The sequence below is a fragment of the Dromiciops gliroides genome, chromosome 4 (genome assembly GCF_019393635.1).
Source record: "Dromiciops gliroides isolate mDroGli1 chromosome 4, mDroGli1.pri, whole genome shotgun sequence".
Classification (NCBI taxonomy): domain Eukaryota; kingdom Metazoa; phylum Chordata; class Mammalia; order Microbiotheria; family Microbiotheriidae; genus Dromiciops; species Dromiciops gliroides.
In genome coordinates this window covers 466,505,197-466,520,737 of record NC_057864.1, presented here as the reverse complement: position 1 = coordinate 466,520,737, position 15,541 = coordinate 466,505,197, and the positions used below count along the sequence as shown (strand labels likewise).

At 60.5% G+C, this 15,541-nt stretch overlaps 1 protein-coding gene across 1 annotated transcript; it reads right to left on the bottom strand.

Annotated features, from left to right (window-relative positions):
- Positions 1–196: 196 nt before the first annotated feature.
- Positions 197–5,177, bottom strand: HIC1 (HIC ZBTB transcriptional repressor 1). The gene is made up of 2 exons (XM_044004804.1): positions 5,053–5,177; positions 197–3,346 (listed from the first exon to the last, which is right to left on the bottom strand). The coding sequence occupies exon 2, from the start codon at positions 3,327–3,329 to the stop codon at positions 1,134–1,136; it is 2,196 nt and encodes a 731-aa protein (XP_043860739.1). The 5' UTR covers positions 3,330–3,346; positions 5,053–5,177; the 3' UTR covers positions 197–1,133.
- Positions 5,178–15,541: the final 10,364 nt, after the last annotated feature.

Here is a 15,541-nt window from a genome sequence, read left to right as displayed (position 1 = left end):
TGAAACATACCTGAGTCTCAGTCTGGTTTGTTTCCAACAGGGTTAGGGGAAAAGGGGGCGGCCATGCTTGCTTTTTGCTGATTTAGGACCGTGGCACCCAGAGCAGTTCCCTACCTCTGACCAAACTACCCACCCTCCATTCTCCCCCCACCCCCGCGACCCCGGTACCCCCAGGAGAAAGTGGCCAGGCGTCGGTTATTGCTTTATTGCTGTTGGTTCGAGTATAGAAAATGGAAGCGGCTCAGGGAGAGCCTGTGTACACGGTAAGAAATATACAAACTCGAGAGATGGGGAGAGGGGCGCTAGGAGGCGGCCGTCTGGGCCCAGCCTTGCCTAGCCCGGGACACGGAGCAGCCCGGGACGCATGCAATAAATATCGTCCCGGGCCCCAAGGACAAAGGGCAGGTGAAGGGACTGGGGGCACGGGGTCTGGGAACTCCTCCCATCTCGCCTCACAGGGGCTGCGGTCGGAAGGCGAAGTGGGCCCCGGGGGCTGGTGCCACTTGTGCAAAATGAGGAACTTCACATTATCGGTCCCAGGGCGGGGGCGGGGGCACCCCCGGGCCGGCTCAGTCCTCCCCCCGCCCCCCGATTTGCCCTGGCCCCGGCGCCGATTGATTCACAGTGAGAACGGGTGCAGACGCAGTGGCCGGAGGTAGGGCGGGGAGCGCCCCCACAGTGAACCCCAGCGCGGCGGCTGTAGCAGCTCAGGGGCCAGTCGGCTCCCGGGATCGGGAGCGGGAAGAGGGGGCAGAAGGAACCACAGGAAGAGGCGCGGCTGAGCCCGCGGCGTGGGGGCGGGGCAGGGTCGGGGGCTCCTTTGGTTGAAGCTATTATCAAAAATAGAAATCTCCCTTTCCCACCCCCACCCCACCCCCCCCACTCCACGCCCGGGCCTCCCCCAGCCCGGGCTAAGGCACAAAGCGGTTCCGCCTGGTGCGGCCTTGGGGTCGGCCGGGGAGGGCGGGGGGAGGGGGGGTACAGAGGGGCTGCCTCGGTCGCTCTTTGCAGTCACCGCTGTCCCTCCCGGGGCGGAAACTTCTCTCCCTCGCCCCCACTTCCCACCCCACCCGGCGAAGGGGGGGGGGAGGGGCGCAGTGCAGTCCCTGCTCCGGGCTGGGGCGAAGGGACTTCTAAGTGGGAGAGAAGCGGTCAATGGTCCGGCCGTCGGGTCCCCCCGCCAGGTGCGCGCTCTGGCTTAGCACCTCGGCCGCCTTGTCCGGGCTCAGCCCCAGCTGCTCGGCCGTGAACTTGGCCAGCGGGTAGAGGCTCTCGAGCGCCGCTTTGGGGTCGTGCAGGAAGTGCGTGGTCTGGGCCAGCAGCTCGGCCGCCGCCGCCGCCTTGTCTTGCTGCTTGAGGCCCAGCTGCTCGGCTGTGAGGCGCGCCACTGCGAAGACCCCCTCGGGGAAGTCGAGCTTGGCTTTGCCGTCGGGGCCCGGCGCGCCGGGCAGGCCGCCCAGGCCCGCCAGCGCCCCGGCCGCCCCGCCGCCCGCGCCCACAGCGTGCATCTTCATGTGGCTGATGAGGTTGCGCTGCTGCGCGAACTTGCCCCCGCACACCTGGCACTCGTAGGGCTTCTCCCCCGAGTGGATGCGCATGTGCTCCGTGAGCCGGTACTGGCGCGTGAAGCGCATGCCGCACGCGTCGCACGCGAAGGGCTTGAGGCCCAGGTGGCTGCGCATGTGACGGGTCATGGTCCCGCGCTGCGTGAACTTCTTGCCGCAGATGGTGCAGGGGTAAGGCCGCGTCAGCCAGTGCGTCTTCTCGTGCTGCCGGAGGGTGGCCGGGTCCTTGTAGCTCTTGTCGCACGAGGCGCAGCGGTAGGGCCTCAGCAGCTCGCCCAGGCCCCCGGGGCCCCCGGCCCCCTTGTCCCCGCCGCCGCCGCCGCCGAAGGGGGGTCCCAGGCCCGCCGCGCCCACGGCCGCCGCCTCGGCCGCCTCGGCGCTCCGATACAGAGCCTCCTCCTCCTCCACGTGCGCCTCGACGTGCGCGTTGAGCTGCTCCGAGCTGGGGAAGCCCTTGTCGCACGGGATGCACACGTAGCGGTTGTCGCCGAAGCTCTCGGGCTCTCTGTAGGTCAGGTGGGGACAGTGGTAGCTGGCCAGGTGGCCCCCACCCGGGCTCGGCTCCTCGCTGCTGCCGGTCTCCTCGCTGCTGCTCTTGTAGTCGTCCGCGTCGGGCCCCGGCCCGTCCAGGCCCACCCCCGGGTAACGGGGCGGCGGCTGCAGGGGCAGCGGGGGCCCCCCGGGCGAGTCCCCCTCGTCGGCGGGCTCTTCGGCCCCGCCGCGATCCCCGGGGGAGCCGCGGTCCCGCCCGAGCTCGTCCCCGTAGCTGCCCAGGCCCGGCTCGGCCTTCATCCAGCGGTAGATGAGCGCAGGACCGTCGGGTCGTCCCGGGGGCTCCGGGCCGGGGCTGCCTCCCGGCCGGAACGGATCCAGGGGCGGCCCGGCCTCCTCCATCTTCTGGAAGGGCAGAGGCAGCGGCAGAGGCAGAGGCAGGGGCAAGGAGAGCGGCGGCTCCTTGTAGGCTGCCCCGGGGGGACTGCTATCATGGCGCGAAGGCGCCTCGCGCTCGCGCTCCCCGGGGTGAGGCCTCTCAGGCGCAGCCGCCGGGCCCGGGGGGCTCTTCTTGGACAGGTCCAGGCCGCAGAGCGGGGAGCAGCGGCGCTCCGGGGCACACAGCGCGGGCGGCGGCGGTGGCGGCTGAGGGGGCGCGGGGCCCGAGGCGTACAGCTCCGCGCAGTGGGTGTTGACCGGCGCCTCGGCTCCCGGGGGCAGCTCCGCGGCCGAGGCCGGCGGCGGCGGCGGCCCCGAGGGTGCGCCGCCCGGGTAGCAGGCCTGGATGACCGGCGTGGTGGCGCGCAGGCCGCGGCCGGGCCTTCCGTAGGGCGCGTAGCCGCCGCCGCCGCCCCCGCGCACGTAACAGTACTTGCCGTGGCGCTTGAGCCGCTTTTTGCACAGGGATACGAGGTCTGGGATCTGCAGGTAGCTGGCGGCGGCCAGCACTGCGCCCAGGCTGGGCTCGGCCCCCGGCGCCGTGGCCGCCGCTCCATCCGCGCCGTCGGCCAGGCGGCCGGTGTAGATGAAGTCCAAGACCAAGCGAAAGACGGCGGGGCTGACCATGTCATGGTCCAGGTTGAGCAGGTTGTCGTGCACCACCAGGGACTTGAGGTAGGCGCTGCTGGCCGCCAGCACGTTCTTGTGAGCCCGGAAGAGTGCGTTCTGCACCACGATGATCACGTCGCAAAGGAAGCCTTTGGTGCGTTGGCTGTTGAGCTGCAGAAGCAGCTGTCTGGAGTGTCCCGGCGCCTCCATTGCATCCAGCATCATCTGCCCTGTGCTCCCACCTGTGGGGACACACGCGACACGACAGGACACGACACAACAACATACGTACACACACACATACACACACACAAGCACATACACACAAGCATAGACAAGGTCAGAGCAGATGCTCGAGGGGCCTCTCTCTCCACCCCACCCCGATCGGGCAGCTTGAGGGAGTGAGTGCCTCCCTATACACTCACTGCCTGCAGCCTCAGACGGGGGACACGGGAGTTGTCCTGCTCGGCCCCCATCTGATGACCTCGGTCACCTGGGTCCAGGAGGCAGCATGGTCTGGACCCCAGGAGGAGGGAGCGGGGCCGGAGAAGCGGGGAAGGAAGTCGGCCCCTCTCTCTTCGGCTGTCTTCTTGGTAGAAGAGCCCAGTGGAGAAAGGGACTGAGTGCCCAAGGCCGAGGCCCCGGTACAGAAGTCGGGGGCCGGGCGGGGATGGCAAACGGGGAGTTTCCAAAAATAAATCCACTTAAGGGGTAAAATTTCCGCCTCCAAAGGAGTTACCCGATTTCAGGAAAATATCCGCTTCAGAAAAAGTCATTCAGTCCAGAGGGGAGTGTCCCATTGGCGGGGAGGGGGAAATTATCCGATCGAGAGGAAATTCGTTCTTTCGCAAAAGTTGCCCCAGTTTGGGAAAAGTTAGCGGGTTAGTGGGGAAATGCTGAGGGTACTGGCATCGGCCACGGCGGCGGCCGGTGGGTCGGGGCCGAGGCGGCAGAGGTTCCTCCACTCCGGGCCGGGCCGGGCCGAGGCTGAGGGGGAGCGGCTGCCACTGCCGGGGCCGGGACCGAAGGGGAGCGGCTGCTGCGGCCACGGGCAGAGCGCGAAGGGCCCGGGCCGCCAGCGGGGAGGGCGTTATATCGGGGCAGGAGGCTGCAGCAGGAAGCAGGTGGGGGGGAGGGGGGAGCCACGCAGCTCCCGGGGGAGGGAGGGGGCAGCGCCCCGGGCACGGCGCGGACCCAGCGGCCCTGACCCCGCGCGGATCGCCTCGGCGCCCCGCCCGCCGGCCGGCCAGCTCCCTCCCGGGAGGCCCCCGAGCTCGCTCGCGGAGCCCCTCGGCTGCTCCGCCCGGCCAGCCGAGGGACAAGAACTTGGGGAAAGTTTCTCAACTTGGGATGGGCCGGGAGAGGGAGACGGGCTAGCGGGCCCCTGCCGCGCCCCTCCCGGCTCCGCCGGCGCGCCTCGTCCCTTCGCATCCTTCGCCCTGCCCTCCCAGCCCGGCCCGGCCCGGCCCGGACCCCGGCGGCGGCGCCGCCCTCCCCGAGCCGCCCCGGTCCGTTACCTGCGGCCCCAGCTCCCGCCGGCCGGCCGGCCGGACTCCGCACTCGCTAGCTCGCTCGCTTGCTCCGGGCCGCCCCGCCCTCCCTCCGGCCGCCCCTCTGCCAGGCGCCGGGCCGTGCCAGGCCAGCGGCCCGCTGCCAGCTCCGCCCGCCCCCCCCCTCCCCGCCCATGTGCGGGCAGAGCCCGGGCCCCGAGCCGCTGACCCCCCGGTGAACCCGGCGCCGCGGGCGGGCGGGAAGAGGATGCGCTGCGTCCCCCCCTCCCCAACCCCGGCCGGACAGCCCCGGAGCCCCGAGGCAGCGCCGGGGCGCGAGGCTGTCCCGGCCCGGGCTCCCTCAGCCCCGGCCCCGGCTCTAGCCCCAGCCCTGGCTCCGGCTCCAGTCCCGACCCCGAGCCTGCCGTCCCATCTCTGCGCCTAGTCCCGGGACCCACCTGGGGGGCATGTCGGAAGCCCCGAGCCCGGCTGCCGGCGGATCCAGGGGGAGAGGTGGCCGCACTCCGCTCCGCCCGCCGGTTCCCCGGCCGGTCCGTCCTTCCGCCCGTCCGTCCTCCCCGCGTCCCGGCCGCGTCTCAGCCCCGCCGCCCGCTCCGCACACTCTTATCTGGAGTGGCCCGGGCCGGGCCGGGCTCCTGGGGGATGGCGCCACCTGGCGGCCGCGAGCGAGCACTACAGTTCCAGAGCCGGGAGGCCCCGCGCACCTGGGCCCTGGGGCACACAGGTGCGCCCCCTCGCTCCCCCACGCCTCTCGCAGCTGTGTCTCTGGAGGACTCCACCCCCACCGACCCCGCCTCGCGGGACAGATGCCGCCCCGGGCCCCGTGTAGCGTGAGGAGTCTGGGGTGGGGGAAAGGTTGGGATGCACCCCGTCCCCGCCCTTACACTCACACACACACACACACACACACACACACACACACACAACCTATTGACACACCCTAGCCTCAGTTCCCAAGGGGGAGTCTCAGGTAGGATTTGGGAGATGAGTCTAAGAAAGACCCATAATCAAAGTGTGGCCAGGACTGTGGACATGGCCAGGGGCGTGGATTTTGAGACTGGGGATCTGGCTTCGGTTGCACGCTCCGAAACTGACTAGTTGTGTGACCTTGGTCAAGTAAGTTCCCCTCTCTTGTTCATATGGGAATTGGCCTAAACGACCTTTGAGGTCTTTGCTGGCTCTGGAAACCTTTCGCATTTCTTTCAACTCTACACCGTAGTCGAAGATACTCAGAACGTCACACTGCGTCGCCGGCGTAGCAGCCCTCCTTGGGAATCAGACTTCAATAGGCCGCGTGCACACGTCTAAGCACACACATCCAAGGGTATCCAGGCTCTCCCAGAGATCTGATGCTCCCTCAGCCACACAATGCTGCCTCTCAGCACACTCGCTGCCGCTGCCTTCTCCTCCTCCTCTTCTTCCTGGTTCTTTTCCTCCTCATCTTCCTCTGAGGTTCTCCTCTACAAGCCATCCCATAACCTCACCAGGTACTCCAGTCTTACTGTAATCCGAAGAAAGACGCTAGAGATGCTGTTATCAGAGACACCAGACAAGAAGAGACATACCCCAACGCCTCAGACCGAGCCTCTACTGATGGTCCTGTCGGTGGAATTGTTGGGGAGAGGTGGGGAATGATCAGTGTTTCTAAGGATACAGGCCTGGGGGGGGGGGGGACAGACACACTTCAAACCTGTACTTTACAAGGAGATTATCCCCCCTTCATTCCCAAGGTACACTTGACTCTTTAGGAACAACCCCCTCCCCTTCCCCTCTTGCAGCAGCCCCGGATTCCCCATTTGGGAGATCACTCTGTCCCACGCACGATTCATGCTTCCTGTGGGGGCGAGGGCACTTCGGAGAAGCAAGCAGCCCAGGGTACCAGGGTCTATTACACGCAAAGAGGCAGGTGGTACGAAAATCACCCTGTGTGCCCCTCCTAAGTAGCCCAGTCACCACTAACCTCACCCCGCCCCGTGCCCCTACATTTAAGCCGCCAAGACCACAGCAGGAGGGGCTACAATACGCTGCCAGCACTGCCCATGGGGGGGGCTGTGCCCCCGCTGGCTTCGCCTTCGTTGGAGTAACGGGGGTCCCTGTGATGGGCGTTCGGCAGCCAGAGCCTCTGATCGGCTCCACCTTCCCCCATCTACCCCTCCCTCATGGTGATGGGGCGGGGGGAGCAGGGATGGTGGCGGTGGCGGTGGCGGTGGCGGCGCGAAATGTTGCCATGGTAACCGATGAGGTTTGTACAGATCTCTCTTCTCCAAGGCCTTGGGGAACCTGGCAACCGGGCCAGGGGCTGCGGTGGACAGGACTTGGTGGGGGCGCCTTTCGTATTCTCCCGCCCCCAGCTGTCCTCAGCCTGTGACCCCACGGGGAGGTCGGAGCTGAGTCACCCTGTAGTGGGCATAGGCAGGTATCATGAAGTTGGTCCCGGGGCGTGGGGACAAGTTCCCCTGGAACCTCCAGTGCTCGGGAACCGGTCGGACTCTCGGGACCCCTCTCTGAACTCCCTCCAGCCAGGTGACCGGACCTCGATTTACCCTAAGCTTTTCCTCAAGCCCGAGGGCTGGAGTTCCCGGGACTCTCAGCGATGCACAGAAGGGGACTTGCCAGCAGCAGGGGCTGTCTCCAAGGAGCCCTGGTTCACCCGGAGGCCCGGAACTTTTTCATCCCCTGCCAGTTTTCCAAGTTCCAAGCGCCACCACCCCTCGTCCCCCTAGAGCAGACACCAAGGTCTTCGGCGCCCTCCAGAGGCGCTTCTAGCCCTCGGCGGACTCACCTCCGCCGGCTTTTGACAACTGCCCACCCCTGCCCTGGGCTGCCCCGGGCCAATTTCCCCGCCTGCCTGAGACGCCCGCGTCCAGTAACGGGGCTTTGGGCTCCCTGTTTCCAAATCTGGGGCCCCACTGGCCAAGGATTCTTTCGCCATCTCCACGCCTTGTCTCTCCTGGATCTCTCTTCCTCTCTTTTCCTGCTTCACCCAACTTCTCCTCTCTGCTCCCTTCTTCAGTAACCATCCACTCTTGCCCTTCTCTCCACCTCTTCTTTCCTGGATCCATCCTTCTCTTGATCCACTATCTTCATCTCCCTCGGCCTCATTCCCATTTCTCCTTCTCCCAATATTCCCATCCCCATCCATTGTCCCCATCTCCCATCCTATATCCATTCCCTCCCATCCCCTCTTTTCCTCCTTGTTCCCCTCTCTTCCCACCTTTCTTCATTCCATGAGCCCTTCATCTCTTCCTCTCCCCTACTCCCTTGTTTCCCCCACACACATAAAGTTCCAGTCTTACAGATCCAGGACTGTTAGGTTTACTCCTTCCTGACATTCCAAGCAACACTGAATACTGCTCTCTCTCCTCTCCCCAGCTCCGGGACTCTCTCCTTCCCGGGATCTCCTAAGCCTCTAACACCTACCATTTCTCTTTAAGAACTCCTTTCCTTGCCCCCCCCCAATTCCATGCTCTGGATCAAGTAATTCCCTACTTGGCTCTCTCTTCACTCCCCTGAAGGGATCATTTCTGCTCTTCCAAGTTTCTCTGCCATTTGAGGGGAGGGGGTGCAGAGCAAAGGAGAGAAAAGTCATGCTCCTTGCAACTTTGCAGCCAGCCCTACTTGCTCCATCAACCTTCTAGCCTGTCAGAACCATCATCAGCCCAGCTTCCTTTTCCCATTCTGTTCCTATCTGTCCCTCCCAATTCTGACTCTCCCTTTGAGATGCCCCCATTCACCAGTTGGGCCAAGAGACCAGACCCATAGCACTGCCCTCAATAAAAGGTCTTTTTCAACCCATCTCTCTACGCACCCCCCCCCCCACTTCCATTTCTGGCTTTCTCTTACAGACTCCTCTTTCTCCCAGTCTGAACAATCTCACCCATTGCAATGGCTCCGTTTTGCCCATGAGACCACTCCAACTGGATGAGAAATAGGCACAGGCTCAAAGAAGATTCTCCTCCTTACCTTTACCCTGCCCCTCCCATGTCCATGGGAGCTTACCCTAGCCAGTGAATGGCAAAGAACAAGGTGGTGGTCCCCCACCCACAACCCCCTATAACACCTACCCATCCCAAGCCTCACTTCCAAGTCTTCTTTCCCCTGACTCTACCTAGCTAGTGGCTCAGCCAAAGGGACAGGGCCTCTCCCTGGGCTCCCACATCCCCATGAGAATGCTCTCCTTTACAGGGTATATGCATTTCTAGGATCTCCTTTTTTGTGATTCTGTCCACCAAATAAAAATCCCCCTCATTTCTATCCTCGTGTATTCAAGTCCACCTTTAAGAATCCACTCCCACCCCCACCCCCTATCCCTCCCTCTAGTTTATAGAACTAGAGCTGACGGGGCCTCAAAAGCCCTCTAGCCAACCCTTCCTTTTACAAATGAGGCTCTGGGAGGTGAAATAAGAAAAGTCACAGAGCGTCTGAGCCTCTGCTCCACAGCCAGCACTTTGTTCATTTTCAATACCAATAAAAGCCTTCACTTGTTTAGACCCCTACTCTGAACTCTCCTCCCTCTCCCGTTTTTCAGCTGACACCTGGATAGAGCTTTCTCAAGGTCAGGGTTCATTGGATTTAGAACTAGGAGGAATCTTAGGCTTTACTGACAAGGAAACTGAGGTAGGATAAAGATATCGTGTCTAGATCTGGCACTGTTTCCACTGCCCCCATGACTGCCCTACACCTCCCAGACTGGGCTCTCCATGACTAGCCTCCACCTCCCACCCTGATAGGGCTTCCCCTGCCATTTACTGCCGGATCGCCATTCCTCCTAGGCCTGGCTGCTTCATATAAAAACCCCTCTCAGAGTGTTCAGGCGCGTTTGACCTCCAGCATCCCTTCAACCAGGTACGGCGCAAGCTGTTGCATCTATCTCCTCTTCCCTTTCCCCTCCTTCCCTTTCTCTTCCTCCTTTCTTTTCCCCTTTCTCTTCCTTTCCTTCCTTCTTTCCCGTTCTCCTCTGTCTTCCCCCCACCCCTTCACGCCGCAGCCCCTACGTGGTGACATCCCTGACGTTGTCGTGGAGGTGGTTATGACGCTACAGTAGAAGACTGTTACGTCACTGAGCCGCTCAGTGGTCGAAACCAAAAGAGTGGAAGTGTGTTGGGGGGCCCCAGGTGGAGGGAGCTGTTTCTCTCTGACCTATGAAGAAGCCAACGCCTGATTCTCCAAGCGTAGGAGCTAAGAACTGGCAAGGGGCAGCACGCAAGAGCTTCCTTCTCTGCCTAGGTAGAGATTATTCTACTGTAGTTGATAATTATACTAGCTGACGTGGTTATATAGCACTTTCCCCTTTACAAATGACTTCATATCTACGCTTTCGTTCGAGCTTCACAAAAGGCCTGTGAAGTAGACAGGTGGCACAAGAATTATGTTCCCTAAGAATTATGTCCCAAAGAAACTGAGGCTGAGAGGTGCCATATGATCTCCCCGGGTCCGCCCAGCTAGTAAGGGTCAGAATCAAACTCGAAGCCAAGTCCTCCGTATCTGACTCCTGATCCGCCGCTTTCCGCCACACCATAGCTGAATCGAACCAACACTGGAGCCTCGGGCTCCTTGGCCATTTCCCTTCCCTAGATGACTTGAATGTTTTCGTTGAGTCGTAGACCGCCACTCATTGTTGCCTCCCCAACCCAAAGCAGCACAGGTATAGAATACCCCAGAGTGGGGAGACGCCCTCCTCTGGGCCTATAGGGAAGAACCCCATGAATGAATGAATACAACTATAATTAGCTATGCCCCCCCCTCCCCCTCGCGTGTCCCGTCTTCTATCATCCCGGTTCTCTCCTGGCGGGACGCCTCATACACACACACACCTTGAAGCTGCCAGAGAATTTACCATCCTCCTGCCCCAGGGTCCTGAGCTAGTGATGATTACCCCTTTCTGAAACAGTTGCCCCCCCACCCCCAGCCCAAGGCACACTACAATCTTTGCCCCTTCCTCCCTGGCTCCCCCTCCCTTGGCCGCCGCCGCTATAAATAGCCCCTCTTCCCGTTTCCTAAATTCCCTGCTGACGTCGGAGCTACGTCAGTGTGTAGGAGCCGCGGCCGCATGAATGAGGAGCCGGCCGGAGTACTATCTCAGCTATAAAAGCTGTGGTGCGGTGGCGACGGCTGCGGGAGCTGAGCGGCGGGGGCTGGGGCGTCAGGCAGCCAGCCGTCCAGCCGGCCGTCTGTCCGGCTACCTCTCCCAGGTAAGAGGGGCCCGGGAAGGGTGGGAGGTGGAGGGGAGTTAGGCGCGGGGGAGGCACTGAGCGGTGGCTGAGAGTGAAGGGAGACCAGGGCTTCCGGGGAGCGCCAGAGGGGGCCGGCCGGCACGTGCTGCTTCCTTGCTGCCCTGTCCCTCCCTTTCGGGTCTCTGTCTGAGACCACCCCGGCTCGGCCTCCGGAGGGATCCTTTGGACCCCAGCAAGTGTGGACCAGGCTTTGCCGTGGCTGTCGGAGTCCTCTCCACCTGGAGAGTCCCTCGGTTGGTTGGGTAGGTGGGACCACACACAGCTCGATCGCTCTCTCTCTCTCTCTCTCTCTCTCTCTCTCTCTCTCTCTCTCTCTCTCTCTCTCTCTCTCTCTCTCTCTCTCTCTTTCTCTCTCTCTCTCTCCCCCCGCCCCCCCCTTTGAGTTGCACCCATCCACCCACTTCTAAGGCACTGGGACAAAACTGCAGTAAAACCACTCCGTCTTGGTCCCTCCCCCACCTCCCACCCCCCAGCTTCTGTCCCAGAGGGAGAGTGGAAGAGCCAGTAGCCAAAAGCTAGCTCTTTTGGATCCTCTGGTTCCTGCGCCATCCCAGGCAGGGAGTGGGGGGAGGGAGAAATGGGAATCCGCCCCCTTTGCACTCCCCCGCCGCCAGTCCGGCTCCACCTGCCTACCTCGCTCTCCCCCGGAGGACCCCATCCCCGCAGACCCCTGCCCCCCCAATTCGGTAGCTCCACGCACCCCCGCCCCCTCTCTGCAACGCGGCTGCTTGGTGACTCAGCCTCAGCGACCAGAGCTGGGGGTGGGGGTGCGGGAGAAAGAAGGACGACGTGCTTCCCACCACCGCCCTGCTCCCCAGCAGAGCCACCCCGTTTTCTCTGGCTTCTTTGGACTTCGAGTCTTTCCAAGAACCCCTTCCTCGCATTTCTCTCCTCTCCCGGAGATCCAAGCCATCTCCTTCAACCTTTCCAGATGCCCTGCTCCAAGCCTTCTCTCTTACAAACATCTCCCTCTCTCTACTCTCATTTACCCCTACCACCTCCCCTGCTGAGAGCGCCTATGGCTCGGAGCTGTCCTCTCAGCACCAGGAGCGAGAGAGGCCAAGCTGCTGCCCGAGCTCCACTCAGAGTCCCGCCTCCGATTCTTCCCCCCCACCCCATCTCCTCTCCCAGACCCCCTCCCCCCTCAGCCACCGGAACTGCCCCCTCCTTTTCCCCTCCCCCGCTGCAGCTTCCCACGTCACATTGGTTCTGACGTCAGGGGCCGCGTGCTGAGCCCCCATGCTCTGGCACTTTGGGGAGGAGGGAGAAGAGGGGAGCCTTTAATACTGGGGCGGGGGCGGGGAGTCTGTCTCTCCTAGCAGCTCAGGTTCCAGCCGCTTGCCCACAGCCGCTCCAGGAGGAGGAGGATTCATTCAGGTCCGGCTCGGGCAGCGCGCCGGCACCTTGGCTCTAGACTGCTTACTGCCCGGGCCACCCTCAGTAACAGTCTCCAGTCACGGCCACCGACGCCTGGCCCCCGCCCCTGGACACCCGGACACTCCCGGAAGCCCCGCAGATTTCCGCCGCCCCCTTCAACATCTCTGGCCCAGAGCCTCGTCTGGGCTCCCTCGCCACCCCCCCCCCCTCCCCGCTGCACATTTTATTCCCGACGGTGTCCCTGAATGACGCCCAAGACCCCAGAACCGACAATGCAGATGAGCCCCAAGAGGTGGGGTGGAGGCCAGGGAATGAAAAAAGCTCTGCCTCCCCAGTGGGCTCTAAGCTCGGGACAGCCCTCTCGCCCGAGGGCCCCATCTTTGGAGCTGTCCGTGGTGCTGATCCCAGCGGACTGCTTCTCCTGTAACCAACCCGAGCCTTTTCTGCCCCCGGCACCCCAGGGCTGCAGGGCTGCGACTGAGCCCCGAACCAAGGCTCGAGTGCAGGCTCGCAAGTGGTGAGGGGGGTATGCACACCCCGCGGGAAATGCCGCAGTCCACTCCCAGGCTTCGGCCCCGGATATCCGGGACGCCAGGACCCCTGCCTGGAGAATTTCATGAGGGAAGTAGGGCTAGCCGTCTAGGGCCTGAAGCACGCAGAACTCCTAACTAACCCCTTTGGGACTAGGGGCTGCTCCGCCTGAGCGCCCTCCCCTGGAACTGCGCCAACCCTGTCCTATTCTGCAACGCCCCCCTCCCAAAGCCTATCCTTAGCCCCCAACGCAAGGGTTGACGTCAGGAGGCTACGGAGATGCCGTCACTAGCGCGCCCCACCCCACCCCCGCCCCCGCGTCTCCAGGGCAACCGTGGCTTTCGATTGTTACTGTGGGAACCGGGGGTAACAGTCTACAGCCATGGTCGCCCCGCAGCACGCCCACGCGGCTGTTCCTCCCCACCCCCCCCCCTCCTCTAGCGCGCGCGCTTATTCACCCGCCCCGCCTGAGGGCTGGGGGAGGGAGGTGGGACTGTAGGCGGGGCGAAGTCTGAGGGGGCGGGGTCAACAGTTCCTGGACCCCAACCCCTCCCCCTCCCCTGGATGAGAGGCAAGAAACCAGGCACCTTTGGAAGCAAAATATTCTGTTCTCCCACCTCTCGGCACCATTTGGGGCTAGGGGACACGGCATTCTTGGGTCTACAGCTAAACAGCTTGAAGGGCCGTCCCACCGCCCCTCAAAAGGAGAGCAGCCCCAGACAAAAGCCACTGAAGATTGCGGCCATTTGTCACAGTGAGTCTGTATCTATGTCTGTCGCCGTGAGTCTGTCCTTCCCTGTAACCATTTCTCACCCCCTAGCACCTAGAGATGATTAGTCACGGGCTTCCCATAGCCACTCCATCCCTTTTTCTCTTGAAAGCCCTCCCTGGCTCCAAATGAGAAAGTGGGCACTTGATGGCAAATCTTATGTTCAGCCTTTTTATGTCCGGATGACAGTATGCTACATCTCTGGCACCTGCAGCTTCCAGGCCCTGAGTTGGTCAGATCTTCCAGAGAATTTGAGAAGAGAATTCTTCCAGGGGTCTCTCCCCTACCCCCAATATACACACCCAAAGGAAAAAAGAAACACTGGTGAGATCAATCATGCTTTGGAAGGAGACAAAGAATAGAGGCAGAGTGGGAGAAAATATGAACGCCTTGATGCAACCCATTCTGGGCACAGTCCCTACTCTCCTCCATTAACACTTTCTGCCTTCTGTGTGGCAATGCTCAGAGAAATCATGTTCCCCTGGGATACCTGAGCCAGGTAAAGTGGTTCTAAGCTAAGTGTCTCCAGGAGGTCTTTCGTATACATTTCAGCCATAGTATGGCAGGTATTTCCAGGCAGGTGGGCTTTCTGGAGGCCTGCTGCCCAAATTATATAGGTAACTATACATAGGGCCCACTTTGCAGATGGGTAAGCAGGCAGATAATGGAGCATCCTGGGTATGAGTCCCTACTCTGTAAGACAAGCTGTGAGTTCAGATTTCCCTGTTCCATCTCTATAGGAAGAGTGCACTTTGCTTTTCTACTTAATTTCCTCCAGGGAAATGGCCTTGGGGCCTGAAGCATCTACATTCTAGGGCTAGGAGAGATCTGAGATAATGACATCTACTTCAAAGGAAAATGAGACTATCCAGTAGGGGAAGTGACTTCCTCAAGTATATTTGTGTGAATCCAGATTTTCTGGCTCCTTCCTAACACTAGTTCTTTTCATTCAATCAGCATACCACAGGCACCTGGGGAGTCTGTGGAAAGAGACGTGGGAAAGGAAGACCAGGAATCAAGCAAAAAGAGAAAGTTGGGTCTCAAATGGCAGGGGGTGAGATTATAGAACCATAAAATTGTAGATGGGGAAAAAGACTTTAGATATTTAATCTCATTCTTTCCTTTTACAAATAAGGAAGTCAAGGTCCAGGGCACAAGTAACTTATTCAAGAACCACATACAGTTAGTTAAACAGGAGAACTCGAAGTTTGCAAATGATGAGGTGGTTTCTTTACAAGGTAGCATAGAAAAAGAAAAATGATGGATTAGTTGTCAAGACCTGAGTTCTACTCCCAGCTCTAACATAACTCTAGCTGCAACACTGAACAATTCAGGTCACTTCTGGTTTCCTCCTCTAAAAATGAGGGCTCTGGACCTTTTCTATTAGTTTAAGAGTGACCTGACTTTGCCAATCTTCATCATCACCACCACTGTGATCATTGTCATCTCTCTTGTTAATAGCATTTTGATTGGTTGGTTCCTTCTCCCCTCACCACTATCCAAAGTACAATCGAAACCTTCAGCTTTCATTCTTACGACCCTGAGAGGTAAGCTTAGCAGGCATTCTTTTCTTTTTTAAAATAATTTTAACTTAATAGTATTTTACAAATTACTTGTAGAGATTGTTTTCAACATTCCTTTTTATAAGATTTTGAGTTCCAAACTTTTCTCCCTCCCCTCCCCTGCCAAGACAGTAAGCAATCTGATATAGGATATATATATATATATATATATATCCCTTCCTATATAATCATGTTAAACAAATTTCCACATTAGTCATGTTATGAGAGAGGAATCAGAACAAAAGGAGCAAACCATGAGAGGGCGGTGGGAACAAAGTGAAAATAGTATGTTTCCATCTGCATTCAGACTCCATACTTCTTTCTCTGAATGTGGAGAGCGTTTTCCATCATGAGTCTTTTGGAATTGTCTTAGATTATTGTATTCCTAAGAGCAGCTAAGTCTGTTACAGTTGATCATCACACAATGGTCTTGTTACTGTGGACAGTGTTTTTC

Bases quoted from the DNA above. Each gene is read 5' to 3' on its own strand.
- HIC1 (XM_044004804.1), bottom strand. From the start codon at position 3,329: ATGATGCTGGATGCAATGGAGGCGCCGGGACACTCCAGACAGCTGCTT.